Below are 19,053 nucleotides of genomic sequence, written 5' to 3'. Positions count from 1 at the left end.
AGGGAGGCATAGTGAACATTTCAATTCTGGTGTGGTCACTTCAGCTGTTGTGGATTCTGCTTGAGGATACAGAGTGGTTAGGTGCATGCATCCTTTATGCCTGGCTCCCACAAACCTGCAGCCACACTGAAGCACTAAGAAATACTTTTAGGGATGTGTGAATTAATTACACCTTTGCTGAAATCAAATTTATATTGGATAGTTCTAAACTGATAGAAGAGGAGTTGAATTTGAAATGAAATGTTATTTTGAAAGTTGCTCTTTCAATGTGCAGAAACAACGCATAAATAGCAGCTTCTGCTCCTAAATACAGTCGGAGCACATCACAAGAGACTCGCATGGTCTAGAAGAAAATGTTCGTTGTATCTGGAGTGTGCTGTATGTGAAACAAGGGGAGGGGCACGCTTGTTCGTGAAATCTTGTTTATTATTTTGGAAAGAACTAAGCAATGAAGGACTTCCTTAGTTATTTAAACCAACCTGCGGTTACTTTGCACTGCATTTCTAGTGCGTAATTGCAGAACTTCAGCATGACAGTTGTCTTGCTGCTTTAGGGATGCATTTATTGTCTCAATTTTCTGAATGGCATTGTGCAAACTCACTTTCACAAAAATGAGTCTTATACCACACAACTTGCATGATGAAAAACTGCCATGATCATTTTAAGCGAACCTGCAGTTATGTTTCAGTGCATTTATTGTCTCAATTTTCTGAATGGCATTGTGCAAACTCACTTTCACAAAAATGAGTCTTATACCACACAACTTGCATGATGAAAAACTGCCATGATCATTTTAAGCGAACCTGCAGTTATGTTTCAGTGCATTTATTGTCTCAATTTTCTGAATGGCATTGTGCAAACTCACTTTCACAAAAATGAGTCTTATACCACACAACTTACATGATGAAAAACTGCCATGATCATTTTAAGCGAACCTGCAGTTATGTTTCAGTGCATTTATACAAGCTGCGGAACTTTAACAGAGCAGTCATCTTGCTGCATTGAAAATTATAATTTTACAGCTCCAATGTGCTGAATATCATCATGTCAACTCAGTTTACCCTCGATCATTGCTACCTTCATCTTCTGAAGTTCACACTTCTGTTGGGACTCCATGCATGACAAGGGAGTGGGCTCCATTGTGAAGGCTTGCTTGGTGATGAGTTGTAACACATCACCAATGTCCACTGTAAAAGTTACTCTGGACCAAATTTTGCCCCAAATTCAGTCCACTGTAGCCGAATGTCTGTTATAACGGGGTCTGTTAAAGCCGAAATAAACCGAAACACACTGGACTTGGGAATTATTCTTGAGGGGAACAGCGCAAAAGACGAACAAGCCTGTGTTTCTTCCTCTTTCATCCCTGTCTTTTGCGCTGTTACCCTCAAGAATATATTACAGACTTGCCCGTTTAGCAATAGTATTAAAATGTGTGCTGACCACAGTGATACCATCCTTTACATCTGGATGTCTGCTGTATCATTGACTATATGCTGACTTTGTTGTTGTTTTTTTTCTTCTCCTCAGTGAAATACATGTTGGATCAGTCAGTGCTATCAGTCTTGCTGAGCTATGCTCATTGAGGAGGTATAAAAGATGATGTTGAAGGTGAAAGTTGTGAAACCACCTCACATCTCAGTAATGGTTGCTGCAGGGTGTCCAGTCTCCAGTCTATGAAGTTATTTAAAAATCTTGGTGCTTATTGGCGAATAATTTTATTCCTCTTGTTTGTTTTCCTGTTAGATGCCCCTGGGCTTGTAAGCTAACATGATCTGCCAGTAATACTGGCTAGTAATTACCAAGGATTAGTGGCAGAGTGCAGTGGTTCTAGAAAGCCTGCCTAGTTTGTGGTAACAAGGCTGGAAGCATGAGAGGTGGGCAGCCAACGTTGGTGAAAAGCATCGTGACGATGATTTTGTTGTATCGTGTCTCTTTCTATAAGCGGTGAAATCATGAAAGTGCAAAACATGAACAATAATTTTTCAGTGATGATTGCTTAATGTGTTATTTCTAGGGGTGGGTGAATAGCATTTGCTATATGATTTGCACCGCATTTTCACTAGTCAAACTGTTTTAACCTTCTAGACGTTAATAAATTTAGAATTTATTGTTCATCTAAATTCATGGCGAAACAGCGAGAGATGGCAGTCTTTTAAGGCACTTGTGACACGAGTTAACTTGCTCTTTTCTTCCTAGAATCAACTGCCAGCATGCGGTAGAAGCCCTTGAGTGGTAATTCTAGATGTGCTGGTGGCCTTTGAGTGCCGTTGCATTGCCGCCACTGCAGGCTCGCATGTCAGAAAACAAAGTGCAGCACCACGCAACACAGTATTGCATTGTGTCACGATGCAGTCAAAAACTGGCTGTGAACCAATCTGACAGCGATCCTCTTGTTCTAGATCACAATGATAAGAGACACGGCGCTCGTGGAAGTGGCCCAGCGAAAGGGGCGAAGTTGCGGGCAGCATGTGGTGCTGTGGTTGCTTTGCGGCGACCACTTTGATTATTCCCAATTTTCATTGGTTATAATCTAGAAACTGCATATGTTAGGCCACAGAGGATGAGAAAAAAACATGCGACAGAAACATCAGGCTCAATGGCAGCCTGCATAATCGCACTCCATACAGTACGGCCTAGGCACTAGGACACCTAACGGCATGTTTTTGTTTTCATGCCTTCGGTTCGTGACAGCGTTTCCGCTCATTACGGTACTTGCAGTCCTGTAAAACAGATTTGCGAGGTCTAAGTGGGCTACAGGTAATTTCATTTCCACAACCAGTCATTTGTCTTCAGCATTCAAAACTTTAAGAAAATATTCGATTCGATTCAAAGCCAGTTTTTGTTATGTGTGTTTACTTTCACAACCAAAAATGTGATATTTGCACACCTCTACTTATTTCATGTTAGACAGTTACAGTTTGGTACAACTTTCAAATTAAATCATATTTTCCTATTCCTTGTAAATGAGCTCATTTAAAAATGAAGTTGCATTTTTGTTGGTCAAGGGTGCATATTTGCAAATTTACAGCGCTGCTGCTCGAATTGAAGTGTTCGTTTTCTGTGTTAAGGTATTACATGAGTCATAAAAGGTTAATGTTGATAAAATTCTAGGACTGTTGCCATGCGCTTATTATATGAAAGTTTTAACCTTCTTAGGTTGTTACAGAATGCAGCATAACTGCTGAAAAAATAAACTAGCTGATAAGCACTTATGACACTACTAAATTTTGGGGAGATTTTGTGCGAGTACTTGTGTGCTATTGTATGAACTATTAAAATATCAGAAAATTAAATTGGTCTTGTAGTTTTGTTTAGCAGAAAGTGTCATTGCTTGTTCCTCTTTTCATACTCGCTTGAAAAGCTGTTTGAAATTAATTGACATGCAGAAGGGTGCAGTGGCAAAACAGTTTTGCCTTTGAGCTCTGCTTGTGGAGGTGGAATCATTTTTTCTAAATTTTGCCTTGTGCCTTCTTGTTGCAGGTGTGTACGGGCATACCAGCAACTACCATCAGCCAACACAAAGTATTTATGTGTTTGGAGGCATTGTGTACTCAGTAGATCGCCCACTGGTTTCAGACCACCTGTATGTGTTGCACATGCCAAGCCGTCGATGGTCCCGCTTGCCACCGGATGACCGTGCCAATCCAGCTTACTCTAGAGTAAGCAAGGGGATGCCCACAAAGATTAAAAAATTGGCTCATTTTATGGATTTTTTAAGGGTCCTCTAGTGTCTTGTAGCCAGTGGTCATGCCTCTGAGCTCAACAGAAGATTCTGGGTTGTAATATTTGTTCAGATAGGCCATCTCCACGTATAGGTCTACCCCACAATTTCAGATGGCCACTACTAAAAAAAAACATTGACTTATATGCGGCAATATACACTATTTCTGTCTCAGTGCAAAGAAGCTTTTTTTTCCTTTGCTGCACAAATACTTTGAGTACTATGACACAAAGTTTAGGGGTGTGCGAATATTCGATAATTTCGAATATTCGATCGAATAGCACGGTATTCGATATTCGCTTCGAACCGAATTCTCGGTATTCGAAATTTCGAAGTATTCGCCTCGCGCGAATAGTTTTCTGGGGCGCTTGCCCGCTTGCTTTATGTGGTTTCAGTTCCAAGTATTGCCGCATAGATGGCTTTTTTTATCGCGCTTTCAACGCTCGGGGGTCAGTCAATACACGAATCACAACCAGGTCAGGGTGCGAACCCAGCTACAAACGAAATAAAGGTGAGGGCGACGCGCTCTTGCGGAATATCCTGCGTTCTGGCCGTCTCCGAGCCTCCGCACTAAGGCTGCCATTAGCCGCGTCGCTGCCACGGTGTCGAGGCAGACGCAAAAAAGGAAGAGCTTCAAAACAAGAAACCTCAGTTTACTGTTGTTGTTGTTGCGACTGAGCGAAGGATGAAAAGGAAAGGGGCCTGCCAACTGGCTCTAGCCGAGCCACCACTGCTGCCACGTGCAGATAGAGGAGAGTTCAAAGATAAGAGGAAAGAAAGAAAAACGAAAAAAGACTCGCGTCACACAACGCAACAACCGCGTCCGCCGCGGACGCTGGCTGGAAGATCAGATAAGCACCGAAGCCGCGCCCGCTGCACCGCCTCTCGATTTTTTTTCCCGTTACAGTTGCGGAAAAGATTACCAGATAGGACAGATGCGAAGATAAACACGCAGCCCTACCGCGCTATCGCTTCACCCAGTCAGGTGACGAATCATGCGTTCCGAACATCAGCGACCGTTCTCGGCAGCTGTCAAGCAAGCCATCATATTACCGGCGGAGGCGCGAAAAATTCAGCGGCAGCGCGGGGACTCGATGTCGCCAAAGTGTATACTTACATCAATGGGAAGGGCGCCTTTAGCGTGTGATAACGCTAAGCTTATTGTGCACCCGTGGAGGATTACTGCCGTTAACGCTCGGCATCTACGACTGGCGTCTTTTCTTGCTATTCTGACTGCTTCGCGTTGATGGGAACGGAACGCCGCCATAATCGGGGCATTGAGCCATCTTCGGTGGTGTGCCGAACTCCGTCGCCGCAACTCGGGCACTCCGATACGTTGGAGGCTGAGAGCATTCTTGATGGAAGCGCGATGCTGAGTGCTGCTCGGAAGTACTACCGGGGACAATTTTGCCAGGACGCGCGAGCGGTGCGAATGACGTTTCGCTTGCGGCGCGAGTTTTGTACAGCCGTTTCCATTCTTGCTCGAGGGAATGCAAGTCTGGGAATGTAAAAGTTGTTCTTCCAGTATAAATTGCCAGTAAAAATTGTTCTTCACTGTAGGTGTTAAAATTTTGAAGTGTGGTTTTAAATAAAGCCTCAGTGCAGTGTGTAATGGCATCGTGTGTTGGGAAAATAAATGGTTTTGAAATGCCTACTGTCACTCATCCTCTTTTTAGTGCCAGAAGTACTATTCGAACTATTCGCTTCGAAATTATTTGAAGAAAATTGCTATTCGCTTCGAATTCGCTTCGAATCAAAAAACCACTATTCGCACACCCCTAACAAAGTTACTGTAGTTTGCATTCACTGATAAAGTTTATCTTCACCAAAAATCACAGGCAGGGAAGTTCATATAAGTAGATCTTTTTTTTTTCACAATGAGTTTATGGTAAGGCAACTCAGTCTGCTATATGCAAATCTTCACATTACAATAATATGAGTGAAACTTATTCTCTTAACTTTATTTACAGATTATATGCAGGTGCTTGATGTTATTATATTTTATTACTTGTCCTGACATTGTTTTGTAATCTTCTGTTTTCTCTTGCCTAGATATCGTCTCGCTACTTCCATGCTTCAGCCTTGACCGAAAACTCGCTGTTTATTCTTGGAGGCCGCAATGGCTCTGGGGAAGCTATTTTGGAACCATTTGCCTATGACTTCAGCTGCAATCACTGGATCCCTCTTGATGGGCCTTGTAAGCATACTGTCATTTGGTTAGATCCACTTCTAGAGTCGGGGCCTAATTGAATGTAAAAATATTTCTTGCAGCATGCATATTTGTATTGATGTGATGACGTGACAAATCATGGTATTGCAAAGTGCGGTGAGGCGAAAGCCTTTAGCGCGGTGTTGCTTCTTGTGCCACTGATGTGTGGTTAGGATGTTAATTAAGTACACAATTGTTTGTGAATGTTGAATGCTGGAGACACGCTGGAGGGTGTTTCGGGAGGCATCCGTTAATAGCAAGGTTCATTGTGAGTAGTAATTTGCAGTTTTGAGGCTTTGTTTTCTGCGTATTTTATCAATCATTATTGTCGTCACTATTCCTTTTTCTGTGTTGCATGATTTATGGCATTTTCCACCTGTATGAACTGCACATTCTTCATTTCTTTTATTGTTAACAATTACTTGGTCCTTTGGATATGGTTAGAACATCTATTGATTAGATACTTGACACTGCCATTGGCAAAGACTCTCAAATTTTTCTCTAAATTAGTTTGGCCCAACATGAGAACTGAAACTTTGTTTTATTCAGTAGCAGTCCTGGGGCCTAATTACAGATCGGTCTCAATCTGAAAACATTCTCAAAACAATGTCAAAGTCCCACTTTTATTGGTCAGCCCTGACCACGCCCTGACCACGGTCTGGGCCGGCCAGTAGGAGTGAGGCTGTTTTCAGATTGAGAGAATATTGAAAGCTTGAATATATATATATATACCGTATAAATGCTTGTGAGGGTCACAATTTTTTTCCCAGATTCGAGGGCCAATTTTCAGGGTGCGGCCCATATACACGATGTTTGAAAAAAAAAATTTTTTAGGTAAAAACGCAGCAATCGGGGAATGAGCAGCATTTTTTCTACGTTCAGTCGTCTGAGTCTTTCGACTCCCGAGCTGGTGCTGTGCTCTGGTGCATGCTCATCCCACAAGAAGATGCCAGCAGGTCCGTTGTCAAAGCTTAGCCGTTGTTCCACACTTCCATTACATAGCAGAGCTGTTCTTCTTCCAGTTCGGGAAGCTTGCACGACTTGCCTCGGAAAGCGCGCTTTTTGCAGATTGTGCTCCTGAATGCATCCTTTTGGTTGCACTGTCGTCGGCATATTTCTCGTCAACATGGAATTTCCGGTTCGCTGCACACTTGCCATGTTCGAGAGCAAACTCCCAGCCGTGTAGCTATTAAGGTGCTTGCCCATCATGCTAAGTTGCAACGCTAGGTGGCAGCACACAAAAGCCACAGCTGTAGTGAACTACCACACTACCACAACTCCTGTGCCTTTGACAGCCACAAAAGCTGTAGCTGGTGATACTGATGCCGGTATGGCTAGCAGGAGCTTGCGGCAAAGCAAAAAGTTGACAATGATGATGACCCGTGGCCTCAGGCACCATCCGTGGGTTTTTTTTTGTAATATTTCTTTCGGGAAAACAGGGTGAGGTCCGTACACGAGTGCGGCCTTTACACACATTTATATGGCACACACACACACACACACACACACACGCACGCACGCACACGCACGCGCACTAGCCACGTGAAACCAACTAAGCGTTGTTTAGGGTCATGTGACCTCGTATGTAGTATTTTTTTTGTCCTTGAAAGTCAGTTAATTAGTTGAGCTTAATTAGCCTACTTTTTATTTATTGACTTCAGTGACAAAGTGTCAATGGAAAAGTTGTAGATCGCTTTGAAAAACAGCTGACTGAAATGTTTGCACCAAGGTACCATTTATGTAAAGTAGTTATTTTTACTGACCTTACACCATAACTTGCAGATTGAAAAAAAGCTTCCACATGACAAAGATGCCACTTCAACGTCCCAAGATGCGTAGGGAACAAAGTCTCTCTCTGACGAGCCTTTGTGTGCACATTGAGGCAGAGGTGTGAGCGAGCAGCTGGTCATGTGATAGCTTTCTTTTAAGGCCATTAAATAAAGCTACGTAAATCGTACTTTGATGGAAACAGCGGTGCTAACGGTTTTTCGAGATGATCTGAGACTTTTCTATTGACACTTTGTTCCTCAAGTCAATAATTAAAAAGTTAGCTAATTAAGCTTAACTAATTAAGTAACTCTGAAGAACAAAATATAATGCAAACCACGCGACTCTGAACAACCCTCAGTTGGTTTCACTAGGCTAGGCACTTCACCTTTTTTAAAAATTTGGTTACATTTAGCTTTGTCACCTGGTATATGTTCCTGCATTAGAGGGTTTCAGCTTGTTTTACTATGCACAAATTAGTAATAAAGAGCATAAACTGCTCTTACTTTAGTGGCAATACATCTACTGTAAGCAGATTTTCATTGTGCAAATAATTTATATTTTTTGATTCCTTTCTTTTCGCTTGATAAGTGTCAGGAGATTGGGGTTTCATGCAAGAGGTGCTAATTTGTTGAAGCAGAAAAAAATTCTCTGTGCATTTACCGTTGTGGTAATGTGAATTTTAGCAACAGCTGGTGTAGCACGGAATGCTTGTGCCGTAATGATGTGGCTCCAACCAATCCTACATAGTTTTGCCTTCATGTTGGCGGAGCATGTATTTGGTTCTTGTGATTCATGAGCACTTAATGCGTAACGCATTTGTGGCCATAGTTCCGGGTGCGTTAGTCTTCTATTCTACACACTGCACGTGTGCGGGTTCTGGCCTCCCAATTACGTGCAGCGTCCTGGAGCGCCACACTCCTTCTTCCCCTCACCTGTTTCCTTCGCTGCACTTGTCATGCCAGAGATGGGGATAAGGCAAACATCCACCATGCTTGGACGACATCAACAACAACAGCAGAATTTTGATGAATGAGCTATATACAGCTGTCAAGGCAAAATATGTCCTTCAGCAGCAACATGCAAAACGCAGTGAGAGAATGAGCCTTTCGGAGATAATTCAGTTGCAGCATGTCTTATATCAAAAGGTGGTTGGATTAAACCTTTTACTGCGTTAGGAAAAAAAGGGAAATGTTCAAGCTGTTGTCTATCTATATTCTGTACGTTTGATACCATGTGATGTGTTGTATCTGTCACAGAATGTGATGGGACATGGCAGGACGTCTGGTTTAAAGCCTTTGTACAGTCTTGAAAAAACACAGGCCCTTGACCCACTGACACTTTCAAAGCAGTCTGTGATGCAAAATGTGGTTTTTGACTGTGCTGCTGAATGTTGAATAAGATGCTTCCTTGTTGTTATGGCCTGCAGCCACTTGTAAATGCCAACAAATCATTGATAACTCGCCACTGTGCACATGCTCAGTGCGCTGTGATACTGTCTGTCTGGCAGTGGTGTCATTATCTGCAGTAACTCTTGCACTTAGAGGTACACATCTCCATTGCAAGGATTGAGCATATCACAGGCAGTAGATAAAAACCTTAGATGTTTGTGGTTTTATGCAGCCATTTTGCCTTCCAGAGGAGTCACGCAGACTCGCGAGTTTTAGTCATTCATGGGGTTACTGTGTACAGCTGGTCAGGGAAGGTGCTCTTCCGTGCCAGCTACACACAGGCATTACTCATACGCGATACATTTCCCTAACCTGTGGCGCAGGGTCACAGCCGCAGCAGGTTCGGATGAAATAGGCAACAGCAGAGCATACTAGGAAACCGTTCATTAACCTAACACGAGGTAAAACACGCTACGGGAGAATGTTCTATCCGATAAAATGCAAGTTCGAGTGGCTCACCAAGTCGTTGGGGTCAAGTGACACCGGGTTGTTCGGCGAGCAGGAAGGGGTGCCTCGACTCTCAGCAGGTCGGTGGCAAGAGAGGCTTTTCCCCACTGCGAGCGCCTGTTTCTAACCCCTCGGATATTGCCCAATGAAGAGCAATCGGTTGCTGAAAGAGCTTTGGAATGTACCCTTCCCTACAATGACCAGCGAGCTGTCGTGTCTGATGTCACGTCTTTGTCTACGGGTCTGGGGAGATGGGAGTGCCTTTTCTTCCCACCCTCAGCTGGCAAGCACATGCTGTCTCGTGACACCAGCACGCTCGCTGCTGGCTCTGGGAGAAAGCGTAGTACACTTGTATTCCACATGTTGCAGTTAGTTAACTTGTCCTCATTTATTAGGAAGGATGCAGTGATGCAGTCTTGAGGTCCCTCCTCATGTGTTGCCTTCAATTATGTTCTTTGTATGAGCGTTGGGAACTCGTGTTTTATTTTAAACGGTTGTACAGGTAGAGGCAACGAATGGTCTTTGGAGACTTATTCCTGAGCCATGATAAAAACTGTCTGTTGGTAGAGGGTGTTAGGATTGCATTCTGGGGATTGCATTCTCACATCTATGATGGCAGCCTTTATAAACATCTTGCTGATAATATATCTTTACAGATTTATGCTAGACTTGAGTTGAAAAATAGTGTTGCTTAAGAACTCAACTGCATTTCTCAAGAAGGGGAAAGGGAAGGGAAACTCCCCCCCGCCCCCTTCAAAATCTTTACTGTTTTCATCCACAGTATGAGATATGCACTGCATGTACCTTGTCATCACACTGACATAGTACATTTTCATGGATCGAGCTCTGTAAGGTCTGTGCTGTAATATCTCAAATAAGGGTGAAGTCCAGGGTCTAGTGGGCCATGTAACCATTTGGTGGCGTGCGTTTGATAGACCACCCTTTTAACCCTTTTAGGCACTATGTACACAATTGATTTTTGCAAATTCACGTTTTGTTGGAGTGTGCTACCTCTAATGGTGGTTTTTTTAACTGATGCATTTTTACATTATGTAGCAAGCTGTAAATAATAGGGGTGCGCAAATATTAAAATTTTTTGAAATATGAATTGAATACGAATATAAAGAAAAAATTTCCTTGAATAACGTATGTCGAATATCTGCTCAGTATAAAAAAAAATTAAAAAGATAAGCAGGGAAATGTGTTTTTTCTTTTTTTTTTCAATGTAGTGTATGGTCTTTGTAACCATAATAAAGAAAGCTAGACTTACCCAGCACCATTGAAAAAAGCATGACATGTACAGAAATGTATACTGCTTTATTAGACAGCTTAACAGTACACAACCTATACTGTGATCATGAAAAATGAGTAACAAAATGAAATCCATGAATGGCATGACTGGCAAACCAAAAATAACATGATGGGCAGAGACCTCATTAATTCAGACTTCAGTGGACCAGAAGAAATATCCAAAAATCAAGTGATTAATTCCCCCCCCCCCCCCCCCCCCCCCCCACAGCGATGATAAGCGTGATAACGGCCCATGATAAGCGTGCAGTTTCAATATGCTGAAAGAACAACGCAGACATAAGCGAAGGGAGCGCGCATTGGCATCAGAACGGTAAAACTGCTTCTAAAAGGAAAAATAAATTACAAGCGACGCGCCAGTCAGTGTCTGAAAACAGCACAAAGCTTGGTTCGGACTGCTGATGAATGCATGGCCAATAGCTGCCATTGCCGCGGGTAGGTGGTGAAGCTCAGAAACCGAAACTACGCGGCCAGGCTATTTTTTGACCTAGTGACAGGGGCCTTCCGATCGTTGTTACGCCTGCCGTTATGCCCACTTAAGAGGAGCAAGGGTTACAGTGCACCATGCAATAGGTGAGATTTTTGCACAATTGCTTGCCCTGCTATGACACCTCGACTCGCCCCTTTGGGAGCCTCATGCAAAATTCCGCAATCAAGGCAGACATATCATATTTGTCCAAAACAAGATAGCGGAGCTCACGCTAGGAGAGTTGTGAAGGCGACAGGGCGAATGCCATGGGTGTGGGCATTAAGTATGTTACACATTATCGAAGGATCAAAGAAAAAACAGCGCACTTTGTGGGTGGTTGGCCATTTTGTTGTCACCACATGTGGTGTGTGGGAAGGCCCAGTTACGAAATTTTTCACGAGGTTCAAGCCTATCGCTGTCCGAATGTGACTGGTCCACATGGCAAACAGTGCAGAAAGTGAAAAGGACACCTTTACACTGCTTTCCTGGCAGTTCCAACTTGATCTTCTGATAATTTTCCTACATATTTTGCTTTTAGCATAGTCATAGATTTATGCAAGTTGCTGCAGAGTTCTGTCGCTGCTGTGTGTTTGAAAATTTTCTAATACTAGTTTCTCAAATTTAATATGGACCATATAACAAAGATATTTCATGCACCCCTAGTAAACAATAATCCACAAAAATGGCAATTAGCCGTACCAGCATCAGTGTAGCAATGAAGGCTGCTGTCATTTTATTTTAAGCTTACGGCATTGCATTTAGTTTCAGAATAATTTTTGCCTGGTTGCACAATTCTTAAGAGTGTTTATTTGATAAACGTTAGTGATTAACAGCTAGTAGTAATCTATCACCACTACAGTATGTACCTGACCACAATTTTGTAAATTGTGTCATGGTGGAACAGAAGTTTATGCTCCTTGCCAGTGGCATATCTGGCTGCATTGTGGGTTGTGTGACATTTTTCAGAAAGCCCAGACACACCGCAGCATGTTTATTGGGCTGTGCATTTTCTGCACTCGGGTAGATATGGGTAGCATCACAAAACTGCTGTAGTCAGAGTTCGAAATTTGTTGTAGCGATGCCAATGTGGGATTAGTGTGCTTAAACACACCATGGTAGTCTGTTTTCCATTTGGCGCATTTTCAAACCACTGTGCATACCTCTTTGTCTGCCACATCATAGTAACTTGTAAAAGTTGGAGTATGACTCCTTATGTCTTTGTGCTATGTAGGACCTTTAACTGTAGAACTACTTTTTTCTCCTAGAAAATGATGGGGCTACTTGTGCTTCTCAATGAGTTTGCAACTGCAGCTTACTGCTACAAGAATTCGATCACAAAAATGAACAAGGGAGGGGAAAACCTCAGGTTGCTTGAGCCAACGTTTCGACAAGGGGACTTGTCTTCGTCTGGGCAAAGCGTCTCCGAGGAGGAAGGCCCCGGGGGTGGGGAAGGAAAGTGGTGTGAGAGGGGATGCGTGTCAGGAAGGGGAGGAAGGTGAACCTTGATTCGTTAAGCTGCAATAGTGGAAAAACTTATATCCGGGGGGTGTGTAATGAACAAAGGCTTTGAAGGGGCTGCGACGGGGGGAGGCGCCTCCCCCCATCGCAGCCCCTTCAAAGCCTTTGTTCATTACACACCCCCCGGATATAAGTTTTTCCACTATTGCAGCTTAACGAATCAAGGTTCACCTCCATCCCCTTCCTGACACGCATCCCCTCTCACACCACTTTCCTTCCCCACCCCCGGGGCCTTCCTCCTCGGAGACGCTTTGCCCAGACGAAGACAAGTCCCCTTGTCGAAACGTTGGCTCAAGCAACCTGAGGTTTTCCCCTCCCTTGTTCATTTTTGTGATCGCAAAGGACCATCAACCACACCCTCTCTCTACCATGCTACAAGAATTGTGAGGCATGCCTTTACTCTTTCTTTACCACATAACACTGTGAGTCAATTACCACAGTGAACCAAGTATGTTGTTAGAGCAGTTGGGCAAAAAAACAAAGGCATCCAGGGTGAAATATGCACAGGTACCCTGACCAACTGCCAGCAATATATCTGATTAATTTACTGCTAAATAAGAAAAATGAGTGGTCATCTTTTCTAGCGTAATCAATTTATTTTGGTTTGTTTGTTTGTTTGTTTGTTTGTTTTAAACACACCATGTACAACTTTCAGTTTTAAAATTCAATTAAAATTTTACATTTTCTGTCGCACTATTTGAATCAATTTAGATTCCAGCTGATGCCCTAGGCATCAAGAGCACTGGCCAGTCACGACCGTGGCTGGTTGTGGTCATGACTATTAACTGTTGAAAACTGCAACGGGCTCACTGGATGGACCCTGCACTCATTATTGCACAGTGGCAGGAAGTGCACTTTGCCTTTCAGAGTCTCGAGACAGGGAGCATTAAGCAGTGTATATTTTCAAACAATACTTCATTAACATATCTCATTCTTTCAGCAGTGTCGGTTCCCACTTGAGAGTATTAAAAACAGGCTCAGTAGCTAGGCTTCGAGATATTGCAAGCTTGAGACCAAACTGGATAATGGCAGCACATTTTTATATAAGTAGCAAAACTTCATTTCTTGTGGTGCCATAAAAAAAAAAAAAAAATTGATGCCACCAAACATTCTGTCACAAGTACACAGTTTGAAGTATGCCTGCCTGCATGCTTCACTGCCCCCTCTGATGGTTTTCAGACAACTCGCATTTTAAGGGTCCAACAGCGCCTGCTTCTCAAGGTCATACACATTCGCACATGCACAGTGTGGTTACCAGGTGCCGACCCATAAAAATTGTTGACTGTGATAACATTCAGAAGGACGCAGTTTAGTTCAGACTCCACTTCATTTGAACAAATTTTCAGTTTCCTTGGAGCTCAAATGAATAAGATCACATTGTATATCAGCCAGTTGTTTTCATTTCTTTGTATCCCTTCCCACTCACAAGAGGATGCTTTTTTGCAGACGTGCAGTTAGTAGGCGATCAGCCAGCAGCCTTGGTGGGTGCCTCAGCAACCCTTCTTCAGGGAAAGCTGTACGTCCTGGGTGGGACCTCGGTGCGGCTGCAACGTGTGACTCTTCCCCGCGACTTGTGTGGACTCTTCTCACACAGCCGGTTGGGGTGCCTGCGCTCTGTTGGCTGCTCATACTGCTCAGTCCAAGACTCTCAGGGGAACATCACCCACTGCTACTCCAGTGCCCGGACAGTGCCACCCAGGTTAGTAGCAGCTTTGCTGTGATGTGATGCAAGATACTAGTTCTAGGTCTAGTCATTCATCACACTATCTGGTATACATCAGATGTGTCCCTCATAGCATCCCTGATAGCCCATGGGCAGCTTCAAGAAATTAAACCTCACACGTCGTATCATTATTTTCTTCCTTCCATGCTGCCTGCTTTCCTTTGTTACTTTTCTCATTGTAGTTTTTACTGCGCTATTCTTATCTGTTGTGAGGCTAAATTTTTGAATGCCTTATCTGATGTGTAAAGACAGTCTTGCAGTGATTGCATTTTCACATCCTTTTTTTCATTTTCACATTCTTTCACTTCCCCCTTTTCACCTCCAAAGCATCAGAGTGTCTTGTGCTATTTTACAGCAGGCTAATTTATTTATGATAACTGGGTATCTCGTAATCTGAATGTCGCATTTTAATACAAAAAGCCTTTGCTTGCATGTTCATGAGTTAGTGCAACCAGACCTATTTAGCTTCTAGTGGTCATTGTGAGCATTCATGCCATGTTGGAGACCACTGGTCATCTGATCTAGAGGCCTGCATTCAAAGCTTCTCTTTTCAGCTTTCCTGTGCATTCTGGTGTTGTAGCATTGCTATAGGCTTCATAGGCAGAGAAAGTTTTCTCCTAGTACAGGGTTAAACCTGCATAGTATTACTGCTCATGTATTCACACATTTCATATTCCACTACTTCCTTAGCATTAGGAGATAGAGTTACAATTGTTTGTCTTGTCTAAATGCATAGTGTTGTATGCATGATTATATGGTGTGGTGCACTGGACTCAGATCTGGCAGCCTTGATGCCATGGCTAGCAGAAGTGTACGTGTCAGCTCGTTGCCATTCCCTAATTTACTACATTCCACATAGCACTTGTAGTCTGGCACATTAGCTGCCATGCTCAAGGGATGCTGGTCAGTGTGCTTAAATATAGTGCATAACAGCGCAGTCCATATAAAGTTTGGGCTTCAATCTTCACTAGGGGCATTTTGTGTTTTGCTTTCTTCTAGGTTTCTACGATTGGCTTAAAGAGCCTTCCTCCTCAATTTTGCGTTATTGTGTTATTGCAGTCACACAGAACAACTCAGTTTTGAAAATCGGGGCATAAACTAGAAAAAGCACAAGATGCATCAAGTGTCGATACTTTGGGAACATTTGGCCCTTCTGTGCCATTCTATAGACAGCTAAGAACCACTTTTCTTGTCTTGTAGTTTTTGCAGGAAGCACAATGCAAACTTGTTTTATGCGACTATGATCTGGCATTAAGCCACATGAAATGTATAAAGTGTCTATATGTCTTTAGGCCGGAGATCCTTCTAGCACCATTTTTCAGTAATGTGGCAGCATAGTACTTCTTCTAAAAATCTTAGTTTGTCCTCTACAGCCTTAGACAAATTGCAGGAAATGAGGTGAATTGCCTTGCAGCAGAATAGGCCTTGTTGATATATTAGTTCTTCATGTGAATTAATTATTTTGACACATGGTGCAACAACACTAGCTGATGCTAGTTGGTGCTTCTTGAAGAGCTCCAACATGGTAGCTATTGCAATAACACAAAGTGCAATAAAAAAAAGGCCCCCACCTTTCTTTTTCGTGCATTTTTCTGCAACCAAATATCAAGGTGTACTCAGCTTAGCCTGTCTCTGCCTCATAAGGCACCAGTTGCATGGAAGCAAAACAGTAAGTTTACAGTGGTGGAGCCATAATTAATGCAAAAGCAGCTTATGTGTACTCATAAAGATCAGGTACATTGCCATATTTGTAATTGAACGCACCAACAAAGGTACTTTACACTTAAAGACCATGCTTTTTGCCGTTTCCTTTGGGCATTTATCCATGCAGCTGTATCCACCATCGTGGAGGAACGTTGGAAGTGGCTCAAGGCAAAGTCTGCGATGCTGATTGGCTGGGTAATCGCACGTGCTTCCAGTACACCAACTGTGAGGATTGTGTGGCATCATGGCCAGCACATCCAAGTGTACAACATGTAAGTGCTACCCTCTTTGTTCCAATATTTAGCACAAATGGTGTTGTTAGCCATGTTACCAGCCGTAAAAGTGGTCAAAGCATCTGCTTAGGTCGTTTGGGCCGATGCTGACACACAGCGCTGCCGCTCTCTGCACTTGGCATGCGTGCGCTCGCTGGCAGCAGCTCAGTGGGCAGTTGCTGATCAGGCAGACATGCTCAAATGGTTATTTGGATGATCTAAGGTTTAACCTCTTCCCAGGTAGTAAAGGAAGAAGTGCAAACTGTTACCATTCTACTGTAAAGCTACTCTTAACCAAATCTCGTAGGAGGTGGTAGGTGTGTGAGCAGGTTTGTTGCAGTTCACAAAACGTACATAAGATGAGAGTACTTGAGAACGCATTCTTGTTTACCGTATTTACTCGAATCTAGGCTGGCCACGATTCTAAGCCGACACCCGAAAGCTGAAGGTGAAATAAAAAAAAATCTTTCCTTGAATGTAAGCCGGCTGAAAAGTGATTAAGGATGACGGAAGGGACAAATGGCATTTATTTCCAGGAATCTGCTCCCACTGACCCGTCCTCATCATCACTGACCTCCTTATTGTTCCTCTTCGTACAGTGCACAATCTCCTGTGCCATCAAATGCATTGGAGATGCTGCACTTTTGGAATGAGCGTGCAACCAAGCTTTCCGGGATGTCATTCCGGGCTGCTGTGATCCAGCTAGCTACAGCTCGTAGCGATTTCGCGAACTCTGCCATTGCTGATTCCACTTTGGAATGGTGGCCTTTCTTCAGGCCCATGAAGGCCCTCCTCATTGCGGTGTAAACAAAAAGTTCATCACGCTGCCCCCTCCAACGGCAAACATTCTTTTTGTCCATGCCTAAGTCCCGACCAGCTTGCAGATTTGAAAACTGCTCTGCAGTGAGTACAACTTTTGCTTGAAGGCGGCTCTATAATGACACCGTCTGCTTGGTGCCATGATGTCGGTGAAAAACCATGTGTGAAAAATGAAAAAGTTGCACTGCCGCGGAACATGCCCACACCATCACACGAAGGGAAAATGAGGTCAAAATGGCAACCAATGCTCGTGTGCTTTTATTGGGATTGGCTACGATAGTAACGGCTACTGTGCCGTTATCTGTCGGCATTTCATGAGGGCACCACCTGCGTGCGACTTTTTTTTCATTTTTATGCATTGTCGTATTTTGTGAATACTACGACAAAATCCTCGAATCTAAGCCGACCTAAGAGTTTCATATGTTGATGTTTTTAAAAAGCTGTCAGCCTGGATTCGAATAAATACGGTAGCTTCACAAGCTTTACTCTCTGTCGTTTTGTGCTAATCATTTGGAAGCCACATTCATGTTGATCTATGCCCTTTTAATACCGTACTCAGAGCATTTGAATGAGTATAATTTTTTCTGATGAGGAATGTGATGCACTACTATAACAGTGGCTGTCATTCTTAACCCTTTCACTGTTGTGTTTTCTCAAGAGTGACTCACTCCCAATGTCAGATTTTTGTCTGCAGTATCAGGGATCGAACACAAAAGTGATAGTTTCTGAAAGAAAGATAGAAGAGAGATAGAAAAGTCCAATTACCTCGCTTGTTGCTGATAGCAGCGAGCGAAGCCGTGGAAGTGCAGTGGTGCGCACTCCGTACACTTGGCATGACGTAGTGGACACAGCGAGAATAAAAAAAAAAAAAATTTCTAGAAAGTTACCACAGATGGTAGAACCACCCTCGCGAATGTTTGAATGAAGATTGCAAGCATAGGGCTGTTCGCATTCAGACACACCCACTCCTTTTAAGATTTGCACGTGCCAAGGGTAGTGCCCATGCCCCCACGGATAGACGAGTGGCCGTGGTCGCTCCACACACCTCAACTCACAAAGGTAACACAGCGTGAGATGAAAGTGCAGGCTTTTAGTAAGATGAAAGAGATGGTGGGAGCACTCCAAGCGTGCCAGCTTTACATTCCGGTGCACATTTTTGAACTCAGATCGGAGAGCGTACGGGTACGTCAGTGACACTGATATAGTCGAACCCCTCTGTAGTAAAATGACTCGGACCAGCAAAAATCTTAACTCTGTCAGTGTTACTATGTCAGTTGGTGATGGCATGGCTCTGAGGATGCTCTCTGGTAATTAATTGGCTACTTACTAAACACAGTGTTGGTTTATAAAAGAAACATTTACAAATACTTTTCAGAATACGAATACCCTTCATACTGCTCTTATTGTCCCATTATGTGATAATTATTTATTTTCATTTATCACATTCCATGTTATCACATTTTCAATTGTGTTCACGCCTTCTCAGTCAAAAAAAAAACATTTGAATCAAAATGGGAAGTTCTCAATTGGTACCAGTTGCAAATTTCCAAATGTAAATTAGTACATAATTGGATCACTTACTATACGAAGCAAGAGCTCCAGAAATGTTATTCACTCGTGACGAATACTTCAAGATTTCGAATAC

At 43.1% G+C, this 19,053-nt stretch overlaps 1 protein-coding gene across 2 annotated transcripts in view; it reads left to right on the top strand.

Annotated features, from left to right (window-relative positions):
• The window catches only part of Megf8 (multiple EGF like domains 8), a 139,793-nt gene that overhangs the window by 66,762 nt on the left and 53,978 nt on the right, over nucleotides 1-19,053 (top strand). For both annotated transcript variants that reach the window (XM_089581048.1, XM_089581046.1), the window contains exons 24-27: nucleotides 3,481-3,659; nucleotides 5,774-5,918; nucleotides 14,337-14,589; nucleotides 16,445-16,589. In XM_089581048.1, the coding sequence (XP_089437174.1) occupies nucleotides 3,481-3,659; nucleotides 5,774-5,918; nucleotides 14,337-14,589; nucleotides 16,445-16,589 (722 nt within the window). The remainder of the gene's footprint in view (nucleotides 1-3,480; nucleotides 3,660-5,773; nucleotides 5,919-14,336; nucleotides 14,590-16,444; nucleotides 16,590-19,053) is intronic.

The sequence above is a fragment of the Amblyomma mixtum genome, chromosome 3, assembly GCF_055824585.1.
Source record: "Amblyomma mixtum isolate Tamu chromosome 3, ASM5582458v1, whole genome shotgun sequence".
Lineage (NCBI taxonomy): Eukaryota > Metazoa > Arthropoda > Arachnida > Ixodida > Ixodidae > Amblyomma > Amblyomma mixtum.
The sequence above is the reverse complement of the archived record's forward strand: the minus strand, read 5'-3'. Positions and strand labels throughout refer to the sequence as shown.